This window comes from Nannobrachium achirus (assembly GCF_963921795.1).
Source record: "Nannobrachium achirus genome assembly, chromosome: 6".
In the NCBI taxonomy this organism is placed as follows: Eukaryota; Metazoa; Chordata; class Actinopteri; order Myctophiformes; family Myctophidae; genus Nannobrachium; species Nannobrachium achirus.
In genome coordinates this window covers 19,250,987-19,263,797 of record NC_137815.1, presented here as the reverse complement: position 1 = coordinate 19,263,797, position 12,811 = coordinate 19,250,987, and the positions used below count along the sequence as shown (strand labels likewise).

At 40.4% G+C, this 12,811-nt stretch overlaps 1 protein-coding gene across 1 annotated transcript; it reads left to right on the top strand.

Moving 5' to 3' along the window:
* Positions 1-1,867: 1,867 nt before the first annotated feature.
* On the top strand, positions 1,868-11,442 carry tatdn2 (TatD DNase domain containing 2). The gene is made up of 7 exons (XM_080727713.1): positions 1,868-1,951; positions 3,013-3,322; positions 4,049-4,429; positions 5,466-6,605; positions 7,335-7,462; positions 8,924-9,107; positions 10,740-11,442. Exons 2-7 carry the CDS (start codon positions 3,023-3,025, stop codon positions 10,878-10,880), a joined length of 2,274 nt encoding a protein of 757 aa, XP_080583839.1. The 5' UTR covers positions 1,868-1,951; positions 3,013-3,022; the 3' UTR covers positions 10,881-11,442.
* The last annotated feature ends 1,369 nt before the right edge of the window (positions 11,443-12,811 follow it).

Below are 12,811 nucleotides of genomic sequence, written 5' to 3'. Positions count from 1 at the left end.
AAAGGGTGGAAATATTATAAGGTGGACAGGCAGTCTCCTTCCCCCCCTAGGTCAAGGTACTACTACTGAGACTGCAGCTAATGATTTGATCCCTTCCATGGGGCCAGGTACGTATTCTCACTTCATATCAGTTTTCCACTAGCCTATATTATACTTTGTCATATGTCACATGAACAGTAAAGACACAACAGGTTGAATGTGGTTAAGCCCTATGGGTATGATAGGACAAGGACCTCACCTTTTCTCTCTCTCTCTCTCTCTCTCTCTCTCTCTCTCTCTCTCTCTCTCTTTCTTTCTCTCTTTTCCTGCAGCTTTGTACCAAACCGCTCCAAGAGTCAGCACCTCGTCTCAAAATATGCCTATGTACAGGAATGAATACAATGACCGTGCCAGGATGGACTTCTGCTATTGGCTTATGGAGAAGAAAGCCCCAAAATGTGAGCAAACACAGAAATACCTTAATTTAGCTTGAGCCCTGAGACGCTTGACAGGCCCATTTTTAAACTGTCAGAGTTAAATGGATTGCCAGGAGTTGACTGTGAAGCATGCAAGCTCAGACTCTTCTAGCCGCAACCTGGCTAGGATCTCATTTTTAATATAAAACACACATGTGTGCGGATCCTTTCAAAACACAATTAAAAATGTGGTGACTAATATACTGGTGTTTTCTTTTTTTCCTCTTTTCTCTAGGTCATGCTTCCACCTTTGGAAGCTACAAGACGTGTCTAGGATTGCCAAGAATGTGAGAGCAAAGTGGTGAAATATTTGCAGATTTAAATGTGTTAGTGTTTCTGTCAGACTCAGTACTATTTATTCATGGAATAAATAGGCAATGACAGGACATTTTCACCACTGTAGGAAGACAAATAGGACATACAACATCCCATATGTTTTATACATTATGGTTTCCACAACTACAAAAGACCTCCTTCCTTCAATACAGAGAGTTGGCTTTTCGTAGGAAAGTGCTTATTGAACAGCACAACCAATTCCCAATATGGTTGTTGCATCTGCATGGAAATACATTCATTGTTGCAATGCTTACAAAGGTTAGTTCAGCCCTTTAACACAGCCTGACGCAACGCAACACTGCCATCTAGTGGATTCTGGTAGAAATAGATTCATGGAACAGCTGGAAACGTTTACTTGTTAATTAAAAGTGCAATCGTTATCATACATAACATCTGTTATTGCTTTGTATTCTGTATTTGGATGTGTATTTCATGTTTGCTAATGCTCTAAGAGGACATAGCCTTTATGTATTACCATTGCTGTAGAAAATAAACATTTCTATCCCTGCCAGTAAAAACAACAGCATGGTTGACCCTCCCCTGACCCCTCTTTGTATTTACCTACGAAAAGAATACGTATTCTTTTTATTTTTACATTGTTTTCCCCTTTTTTCCTGACTATCTACTGCATAGTACTGTGTTCTATCCGTCTGTCATTCAATGTTATAGATACTTCAATGGTTTCCTATGGAAATAAGCTAGTCTTTTCTAGGATCTCCTTTTAGTCATGAAACTGTACCTTTTCCTATGCAAACTTCTAATAAAGTCTTCAATCAATATATAATATATAATATAATATAATATAATATAATATAATATAATATAATATAATATAGACCTGTGGTTCTCAAAGTGGATTCCAGGGGGACTCTGTGGGGTCCTTTGGGGGTCTAAATGGACCCTTATGGAGTCTGTAACTTTGACAGTGTACAAATGGAACCAAATGGACCCGTCAGAGTTAAGGGGAGAGTCTGGAGACCCAGAAATGAAACAGTTTAGACTTTGGACTGTCACTGTGTACAGTAGGTTTCGATTCTGAAGCCAGGAGAGTCACGTGTTGTTGTCTCAGTAACGTGGAAGCAGCAGTTCGGGCTTGTATCCTCTCTGGCGTTGCACTTGCAATGTGACTGGACCGTGGACCCAAGACTGGACTGCAGAAGGTAAGAATAACAACCCACATTCAACAGCAATAAGTCTGATATGGGGAACAATGCGATATTCATATTCCACATAAAGACAAATGAAGATTGATTCAACGGCAAAACGGCTGTCCCCTTTCCTTTCGTGACCTGGCTGGATGTAAATTAATGCACGCTTGTTAGTGAACTCTTCCTGTGTTACTGAATGGGGCAACACAACCTTATCAAATTTTATCTTATAGCCTACTTTTTATGACTTCCTAGTAAACATAGCCTCACTGAGAATAATGCCTCGAGGGGGTAGGGTATCACTTTTACGTGCACATTTGAACACATTTTGGGGGTCCGTCTTGGGCAGGTAATTGTCTTCTGGAGAGGACATTATCTTTTAGGAAGGTGCTATTTAGTGCGCAGCCCGGGCCTACATGAGTGTAACACACAGCAGCATACCTGGCCAGTGGCCACTAAATGTTATCACTGAGAGACGCAAGTAAGCATGATTCTACTCTAGTTTACTCTAGTTGTCATTATTTTAATAACACTTAAGACACAATTGACTTACCATTTACTATATTTATCTTCACCATGGGTTCATAAGCCTCCAGCAAATGTCCCCTAAACTGTAGAGCAGTTCCTTGAGTTGAAATGATTTAGTTTGTCAGTTAGACTAGCAGTCCTCTGTAGAATCTACTCTTGTAGGTTAATATTGTCTATTATATTTCCTGATGCAGGTGTTCGGCAACCTTTTGACATGAAGTGTCAAGTTTTCATTTTCTTGATAGTCACTCAGTGTGCCATATATTTAATGACAGCACACAAAAAAAGTAACATTTCCAACTGATTAAGATTGTCCATAGGCTATATACCTAATAACAACAACAAAAAAAATCCCGTAAGTGTGCCAGTAATCACCCTCCCCTGTGCCAATGTTGGCACCTGTGCCTAAGGTTGCCTACCCCTACCCTGATGTAGGGATTCCCAGAAGCTGTTGTGGTGATTTCCTCCCACACAGACTTACACACCAATTTACCTTTTTTTTTCTTTCTTTCTTTCTTTCTTTCTTTCTTTCTTTCTTTCTTTAGGATATGTAACATGGATAGCAACAGAAAGAAGGTGAAGATTGAGTGGAAATGCAAAACAACCAGATCTTCCAAACCCAGTCTTTGGAGGAGTGATGATGTCCCCTATACGCCTAGTCCTATTCGCTGGAGTAGCTCACCCCGACCTTCCCCTGGACTTAATGAGTCTACAGGATCTGTGATCCTCGGGGAACTCAGCCTAGACACACCAAAGCGAAAGTCGGAGCATCTTGATGAGGGTAGCACATCCGCACGCAGAATCAAACTACAGAAGCTCTCCAGAGAACATTTCGGAGCACTCAGTCCTCCCGAGGTAAATATGTACACCATATACATTTTCCACCTAAGATTAGGCCTGTCACAATTATTACATACTCGTCTAATCTCAATTATTTGAGCTAATGGCAATTATTTTGCATACTCGTCATAATCATTTCCATGTTGAGAAATGTTCATATAGTTTCAAACACTTTCAAAAAGTAGTAGAAATAGCAGATCTACAAGCTCACGATGCGTTGTGAGCTTGTAGATTGGCTATTTCCATATTGGCTATAAACGTATAAAGAATAAAGTTATTAAATATGTCATTCCTTTGCATATATCCACCTGTTTCCGCAAGACTTTACTGTAGCATTATCTGCGGGACACTTCCGGTTAACAGCAGACATACAAGCTCACGTCGCGTCGCAGATGCAACCGTTGTGAGCTTGTAGATCACACTCGGCTGCGAAGCCGGAAATGCCGCTCGCCTTCTGCGCAATGCACGATGGGATGTTGGAAAGTTGTGGATAGGTTTGTCATATCTGCCCTGTGCAACTTCAAAGCCAAACAGAAATGTATTTTTATTTATATGCTCCAGTGTTCAGCGACAAAAACACAATTAAATTGTTAATCGCAACTATTTGTGTGACAATTAATCATCACGTAAAATGTCATAATCGTGACAGCCCTACCTAAGATCAATTCCACTAATTGTGTTCTTACATTCCGGTAATGTGAAATGTTCCATTAGTCACTTGGTGTCATTAACTCTTGTCAGGGAGCATCTATGGACAACACATCCAGGCCAGAGTCCTCAGAGACTCCGAAGAAGAAGAAGACCAGGACACCGGAAGATGGATCAAAGGCCATCTATTTGAGAGCTTTGACTGCAGCCATTGGCCAAGCAGGGAGAGCATGGCCCCGTACTGCTGTCCCCAGCACCAGTAGAAGTCCTTCTCTCTCTAAGGTAGCTCCACAGCGGAGCTCCTCACCGGCGGTGGCAGAGGTGTCCGTTTCAGAGGCAGATGACAGGGAAGTCGTGAGAAGCTCACCCCGACCCGACAGTGAATCTGAGGATGTCGACGGATGTGGTTGCTCGCTGAGGTTCGAGGACACGGGAAGTGAAGATGACAGATCAGACCTTAAAGCGGACACACGGGTATGTTGCACGTAATGCCTTGTAAGCTTTTGCACTTTTAGCCCACAGACTCTGACTCAGCAACCATATACACTAACAGTACTTGACATTTTCCAAAGCATAGTCAGATATTTGAGGAAGGCATTGTATTCCATTCATTTGTGTAGAGAAACTAGCTTGAGATTGGTAATCCAACACAGAACTTTGTTGCCTGGGGACTGCTCTCCATTCCGACATGTCTCCATTCCGACATTGACTTCTTATTGTCGGAGTGGCAACACTTCCATAGAGGTTAGATTTGGGTTAGGTTTAGGGTTAGTGTCGGAAATGGAGACATGTCGGAAAGGAGACATGTCGGAATGGAGACATGTATATTTTGTCAAAGTTACATTATCATTTTGCATTTTAATACATGAAAGCAAAACAAAACAAAAAAGAAAACGGCAAAATAGATGTGTAAAGATTCGAGTTAATACAGAATATTTAAGCAGCTGTCACTGTCAGTTAGTACTCATCAAATATAGTACCTGAGTGCTAACCCAAGATGGAACACAAAAGCAGCTCTTCTGGTAGAATTCGTTAGCCTGTATTACTTGGCATGTTCATTGTAAAACAGCCCCACAATGAATCAATAATAATTTTAGGCATCAGCATGCAGTGCAGCTGTATACAGAAAGATAAAAATAAAACGGAACAGTAAACTACAGACTACTAAATGTAGTACTGTGCTGTAAGAGAAAAAAGGGAGAAATCAACATTAAACAACTACATTAATAACATATAACAATGTGTCAAATCCATCTCATGATCCCTGGGCGAATGGTAGCTTTAAGTATAAATATCAATCACGTTATCTTTGATTCAGTGATTGCCTCTTCTGTCTAATACAGGGAGTGGGACATGGTAAATAATACCTTTGGCTATAAAGAGGAGGGCTAATTATGATGTTTAAAATGTCTAGGCATGGCATAATCAGGTTCGTCAATGTTTCACTCCTGATATGATACCATCATTCCATAGTATTAAAGTACTTTCTATCACTTGTCTTTTACTTCAGAGAGTGGTGCTGAAAGGAGAGGATTCACCTGAATGGTCTGATGCCGAGGACCCTGTGTTAACGGAGACCTTCTCCCAAGACGAATCCTCCAGCCCAAAGGAAAATAAAAAGAGTGAAGTCTCAGAATACGTGCGTGCACATGAGTATGTGCCAGATCCTGTCCCCTCTGTGACAGGTCCCCAGAACCACTACGCAAACAGCTGGAGCAACAGCAGTTCTCCTGTGAATACGCAGGGGATTCAAAGATCCTCTCTCTCCACATCATCCTCTGAATGGTCTATAGCTGACACCCAGGCAACAAGTGATGATGATGGCGCATGTTTCCTTTCCCCAAAGTCAAGGAGGACAGTCTCTATTACAAAGAAAACTACGAACACACCTGTGCCCACTCATATGCCCGAAGGTGACCCTTTCAAGATACCCAGGTCTCCCAGGACTGGCAGGGATGGTACTCCCGAAAGTGACCCTTTCAAGATACCCAGGTCTCCCAGGACTGGTAGGGAGGGCTATCAATCCGCCAGCATTGGTGACTCCTTACTGGACCCATTTGCTTTACCCGTTTACACAAAGAGGGCACGATCGTCTGCATCAACCACCCCTACTTTATGCAGCAATACATTTGCTCCCCTTTACACATGCTCAGACTCCTTTGCACGCAGGTACTCGGACATGCTGCACCCCTCCACACCTTCCTATAAGTGTGGAAGTCCTAAAAGAAGAATGTCTGAAGGCTCAGAGCCAATTTGGCTCAGTGATTTCTCCCAGGTCCCTACTGATCAGATTGGTTTCATAGACACACATTGTCACCTGGACATGCTGTACGGCAAACTAGACTTCCGCGGGACCTTTAGCCGCTTCCGCAGTCTGTACCAGAGCAGCTTTCCCGCGGAGTTCCACGGCTGCATCGCGGACTTCTGCAACCCACGGATCACAGTAAAAGATGCATTGTGGGAAGGGCTTCTGGCCGAGGACTTGGTCTGGGGGGCATTTGGGTGCCACCCCCATTTTTCCAAGGACTATTCAGACGTCCATGAGCGCAGTATACTCATGGCTATGCGACATCCTAAAGCTGTGGCGTTTGGAGAGATTGGCCTGGACTACTCCCACAAAAACTCCACTGACGCCTCCGTGCAAAAAGTGGTAAGATCTTAAATGAATTAATTAGGCCTAGAGTTATTGAATGCTTTAACCAGTGAAAAATAGCAGATATACAAGCTCAGCGTGGCACCGAGTGCCGCGCTGCGAGCTTGTAGATCTGCTATTTTTTGAAAAAGCCGTGAAAATGTGTGCAAATCTTTGAATATATGTATTTTCAAAGCGAACATTTGTAACTCAAATTTTGCTTCTGGGGGGTCCTTGGAACTAAATATTTTTAGATGGGGGTCCGTGGCCAAATACATATCATTTTGGGGGTCCTTCAAATGAAAATATTTGAGCACCACTGACATAGTAGTCTCTCAAGAACAGAATAACTGAGCTCCATTTAAGTGAAAAGGACCTTTTCTTTGACGATGGCGAGCCAGATTGCTGACATAGAAACATAGGTTTTTCAAAAAATCTTAGAAGGATTCTAAAGACACTTATAGAATCGGGTCAAAATTCAAATTTTCACTATTTTTCAAAAATAGCAGATCTACAAGCTCGCAGCTGTGAGCTTGTATATCTGCTATTTTTCAATAGTTAAAGCATAAAATAATGATACACAATAATGTGTACCCGTTCTAAATGTGTTTAATTACTGTTTATATTATTGCCGAATAGAATTTAGTAGGCATAAAAGTAATTTGTAATCTGTTGTAATTAAATGGCTTGTGCAATATAATAGACATTCTATTGGTCTTGTACTGTTGTTTTTGACGCCCCCTGTAGGTGTTTGAGCGTCAGCTGCGTCTGGCCGTATCCATGCAGAAACCTCTGGTGATCCACTGTAGGGATGCGGATGATGACCTGCTTGAGATCATGAAGAAGTGTGTTCCGCGGGACTACAAAATTCACAGGTTGTGGTTGTGTGTGTTATCTTCAAAATGTACATTGTATTGCACAGTATCAAATTGAACTGCATCCGGTTACATCAGCTACCTGGTGTGCCCCTATTTTGGGCACATCATTATAGAATGTATAATGTATACTGTATAGGGGTGGGTGATATGGTGATAAATATCGTTGAGACGATACAATGTCTTCACAATATGCCTTTTCAGAGATATCGTATATATCGTGAGATACAATTGAGGGAGCCTTGTAAAAAATCCTGTTTAATCGTTAATACAGAGATTCATTGGAGAATTCAATTTAATTCAATACCCTGAAGAAGGCAGTTGTACTGCCGAAACGTTAGTAATTAATCTCTGTGTCCAACAATAAAACTTTGGCTACTTTTCTGTCTTTTTAAGACACTTTCTGAGAATTCAATTTAAACCTGCATTTTGGTCTAAATCAGTAGTTCTCAAACTTTAAAATGTCAAGGTCTCCACTTAACTCTGACAGTATACAAATGAAACCAAATGGACCTGTAAGGGTCCATTTGGTTTCATTTGTATACTGTCAGAGTTACATACTTGTAAAGTTCAATTTAGACCTCCCAAAAGGAACCCAGAGAGTCTAGTTTTGTCAAGTAACTTGAAAGATAACCATAAAAAAACAACTTGAAAAAAGAATTGTGATAAAATCGTTTATCGTGATACAGCTTGGGAAAATATCGTGATATAGAATCTTTCCATATCGCCCACCCCTAATACTGTATATAGACCAGGGCCCCTTTGGTCACCGGCCAAGTCGGGAACAAAGCCAGCCGGGAATATACAGATCAATCTCAGAAAATAGAATATTTTGTAAATATTCTTGAAACTTTCATATATTTCTTGAAACTATCATATAGTCTAGATAGATTGCACATTCAGTGAATTATTCCAAACCTTTTTTGAATTTTGAATTTTTATGGCATACAGCTCATGAAAAGTTATTACAATATTACACAAGACCACTCAAAACAAGGATTTATATTAGAGAAATGTCAATCTTCTGAAATCAGAGGAGCTTGAAGTCCAGATTCCGAAGTCAGTAATGAGTTGGGCAGCTATGGCATCTGCTGCAATGCTTTTTTTACAAAATATTCAAATTTTCTGAGATTGATCTGTACACCCCACCCGTTGTGTGCAATACTCATGAAATCTGATGTACACATTGAACCTGTTGTCAGCTCCACACGCGTGTGACGCGTTGCGGTTTTCTTTGTACAGGCACTTTTTTGTTGGTTCGCTGCGGCCTCCTTCACCCTGAGCACAGGAGGATTTAATTATATTGATAATTGACTTCAATACCTCTTCAGTCTTAAATAGTTCTCTCATCAAAACATCCAGTGAATGCCGTGAGAAATATACAGCTAGATTCATTTCAGTCATTTCATTCATCTGTTCAATGCTTACAGTATTTCTCTTGCTCTTTTCTGTGTGCTGCAGGCACTGTTTCACTAACAGCTATCCAGTTATTGAACCCTTCCTGACGGAGTTCCCCAACCTGTGTGTGGGCTTCACAGCCCTCATCACCTACCGGGGAGCCACAGAGGCCCGAGATTCTGTCCGCAAGATCCCCCTCAACCGAATCCTGTTGGAGACGGACTCGCCTTATTTCCTGCCAAGACAGGTACAAACGTGTTCAGATTCAAGATTGCTTTATTTGTCGTTAGTTTTCCATCTACAAAAGCGGCGTTAGAAAAAAGAAAAGGAAACAAATAGTGCAGAAAAATAATTACTCTCTATACCAGGGTTCCCCAATTCGTTTTCCCCAAGGGCCGAATTATGTCTAGGGAACCAAGCCGAGGGCCACAACATTGCAGGGGGCGACGGCGGCGTTCCCGCTACTCCAGCGACTGCGACAGTTCAGATATCGTCGTTGTCGGGTGAAAATGTCCAAAACCATTCGTTTTGCATTTATCATTTTAAAAAATATTTAAACTAGTGAAAACAGCCGATCTACAAGCACACAACGCCTCGCACCTACTTTTGTGCGACGGCCTTGTATGATTTGCGAAAGAACGTGCAAATTTGGAGATACGAGATTTCCACCCGACAACGATGATACTAGTATTACTGGGGTTGGTGGGGGGCACCTATTGGGGAACCCTGCTCTATACTGTAAATAACCGATCTGAATAAATAAATCCTAAAAACTAGTCATAAAAATAAGCATAACCAGATAAAAACAGTATAAAAACTGAACAAATTAGTTAATGAGTTAATCTCATCTACACTATTTTAGTGCATAGGAATGCATACATTATCTCCCCAAGTTCATATACTATCTCCTACTTACAGCCTAGGCTACTGTCAAAAGATTGTTCATTTGACTTTATGTTATGTAACTTAGACCTATCTTTCTTTGGGGTGCAACAGTTAATTTGGAACGATCCGTTATTTTGGTAAACAAATCGATTTTCAAAATGAACTCATCTAGTAGAGTGGCTTTTTTCACTATTTCTGTGTGACTGTTGTACAACAAAATTAAAATATGGCTGAAGTGATTATTCAATTTAAAAATATTTTTGGTGATTTGTTGATATTTAAAATATGAGGTATATATAATTGAAAAAGTAATCGATAGAATAATTGATTGATTGATTGAAGAATTTATTAGAAGTTTGCAATAGAAAAAAGTACAGTTTCATGACAGTACAAATCACTGATACAAGGTCAACTAAAAGGAGATCCTAGAAAGCCGAGGCTTATTTCCACAGGAACCACACTTTAAGTATCTCATATAACATTGAAAGACAGACGGTCACGGATAGAACTAACATAGTATTTTATCTAGGATAATATCAGTTTCAAAAGCAATATACAAAGGCAGAAAAAAAAGGGTGGGGGGAGCATGGGGGCTTAGTCTATTTACAAGTCACGGGTAGCAGCCGCCTGAAGGTGACTTTTCATACCAATTTTGAAGGAGGCTAGGGATTTGCTCTCCTTTAAGGCTTGAGGAAGGCGTTCCACATGTTGATGGTATAGCAGGAGAACGAGTTAGAGCCTTGTTTAGTGTTAAATCTACGTTGATGATGATTAGTGGAGCTGCCTCTGGTGTTGTGATCGTGAACATCCTTGACCTTTAAGAAGTAGTTTGTCAGGTACATGGGTGTCTTGGAGGTGTAGTGTATCTTGTACACCAAAAGGATTATCGATAGTTGCAGACTCCTGCAGAGTACTAATCTTTTGTCCGTTCATGTTTGTACGCCAAAGTATAAAACAGGCTTTACTCATTCTCCCATTGGTTTCTTTTCTGTAGGTTAGTAAAAATGTCTGTCGGGTCGCCCACCCTGGAATGGGTATCCACACGTTGCGTGAGATCAGTCTCCTAAAAGGAGAGGACTTTGCCACTGTGTTGACCACCATCCGACGCAACACTACTCAGCTGTATGGATTGTGACAATGGCAGCAAACAAGCCATGGTTTAACGTGTGAACGAAAGAGAAATTAGACCGTTACCTCTCGTCTGTCACAGGAAGGATGTTTGCATTAAAATATAGATGGTCCATCAAATGGACAATTTAAAAAAGAGCACTGATTTCTTTGCAAACCTAACTGGGCATTGTTTTCTTTAGCTAAATCAGCTCAGTCTAATTATTTGGTTAAGTGTTATTTGTTTTTGCTGTGTTGTGTTTTTGAGTTTCATTTATTTTGCTGTGTTGTGTTTTTGAGTTTTGTTTATGGATGTTCGTCTTTCTGACCTTTTTTTAAAGAACACACACATAAAAAATACTTTACTTTATCTTATCTGTGTGATGTGTGCATTCTTTGGCTCAGGAACAACGCTCTACATTTGTAAATTAGGGACCGTATCAAAAGGATTGTTTTCATCTAATTGAAAGTGTATAAAATATTGTCTCAGGAGTTTCCATGAGATGGCACAAAATGTACTTCCCGTTCAGTGTTTTTATTTGAATTAATATCGTTTCCCAATATGGCTCCATGTAATTGATGAAGACTGGTGCAGAAGGATGGATGAATCCATATTATTATTGAACAATAATGGATCACAAAGCTTATTATGGGTGTTGATTAATATGTGTAATCAGGCATGATTGCACATATCTACCATATATACTTTGTTACAAAGCCTTGTTTCAGAGATCAGGTCAAACTGACCAATATCTGTAAATAAAAAAATACAATTGAAGCATTTTTCCGGAATGGCTTATCAGTAGGAACAGGGAATACGGTAAGCAGAGTAAGCGCTCCAGTCAATAAACACAGTAAATAAATAGTCACATAAAAGAGTGCAGAGAGAACAAAGTAGTCATGTATTCAATAATAGGTTTAAAAAGTGACGGTGTCAAAGTAGTCATGTATTCAATACTAGGTGACCTACGAAGGTACATGATTTGAATAGTGACCAACGGAACATTTAGACACTTTCGTAGTATTTAGAATTGGTCTGGGTTTATCCTTTTTAAAAATTGTAGAAAATAGCTCAAAACAATTATGGATCAATAACCATCTGAATTTAAAAGAATAAAGTGAAGCGCACTATAGGAGAATTACCGTGGTTGTGAAAATCATGTCACTGCCACATTTTGAGTCCCAGTGAGAGGAAATATTTAAATATGTGGAAGAAATGAGACAAAACCAGACTGCTGTTTCTCTGACATTCTCTTTCTCTTAACATCCTAATGTCTTATGATGTTTAAATTTGAGTTAAAGTACTCATACAGAGTAAGTAAAAAGATATTTCTATCATGTGTCACCTGTCAAACAATAAGCGGCTGCAAGTTAGTATTTAAAAGTCCACAGAAGTCAGCAAAATGGTATACAGTAGATCAGGGTTCCCCAATTAGTTTTCCCCAAGGGCCGAATTATGTCTAGGGTACCAAGCCGAGGGCCACAACATTGCGGTGGCGTTCCCACTACTCGTTTTCGGGTGAAAATCTTGTATGTCCAAAACCGTTCGTTTTGAATTTATCATTTTAAAAATGATTTAAACGAGTGAAAACAGCCGATCTACAAGCACACAACGCGCGTTGTGTGCTTGTAGATCTGCTGTTTTCACTTCTTTTGTGCGACGGCCTTGTATGAATTTGCGAAAGAACGTACACATTTGGAGATACGAGATTTCCACCCGACAACGACGATATACTATTGTTGTTGCTGCTCTTATACCACCATTATTACTGGGGTTGGTGTGGGCCAGACAGTAGGCCGCCTATTGGGGAACCCTGCAGTAGATACTAGTGATATTGTATATGGGTTCTGGGCTTCAGGTTCATGATGGAATAGTGAGGAATGAGAGGGCAGAGGGAATAATAATAATAAAACTTTATTTGTATAGCACCTTTCATGACATGAAATGCAGCTCAAAGC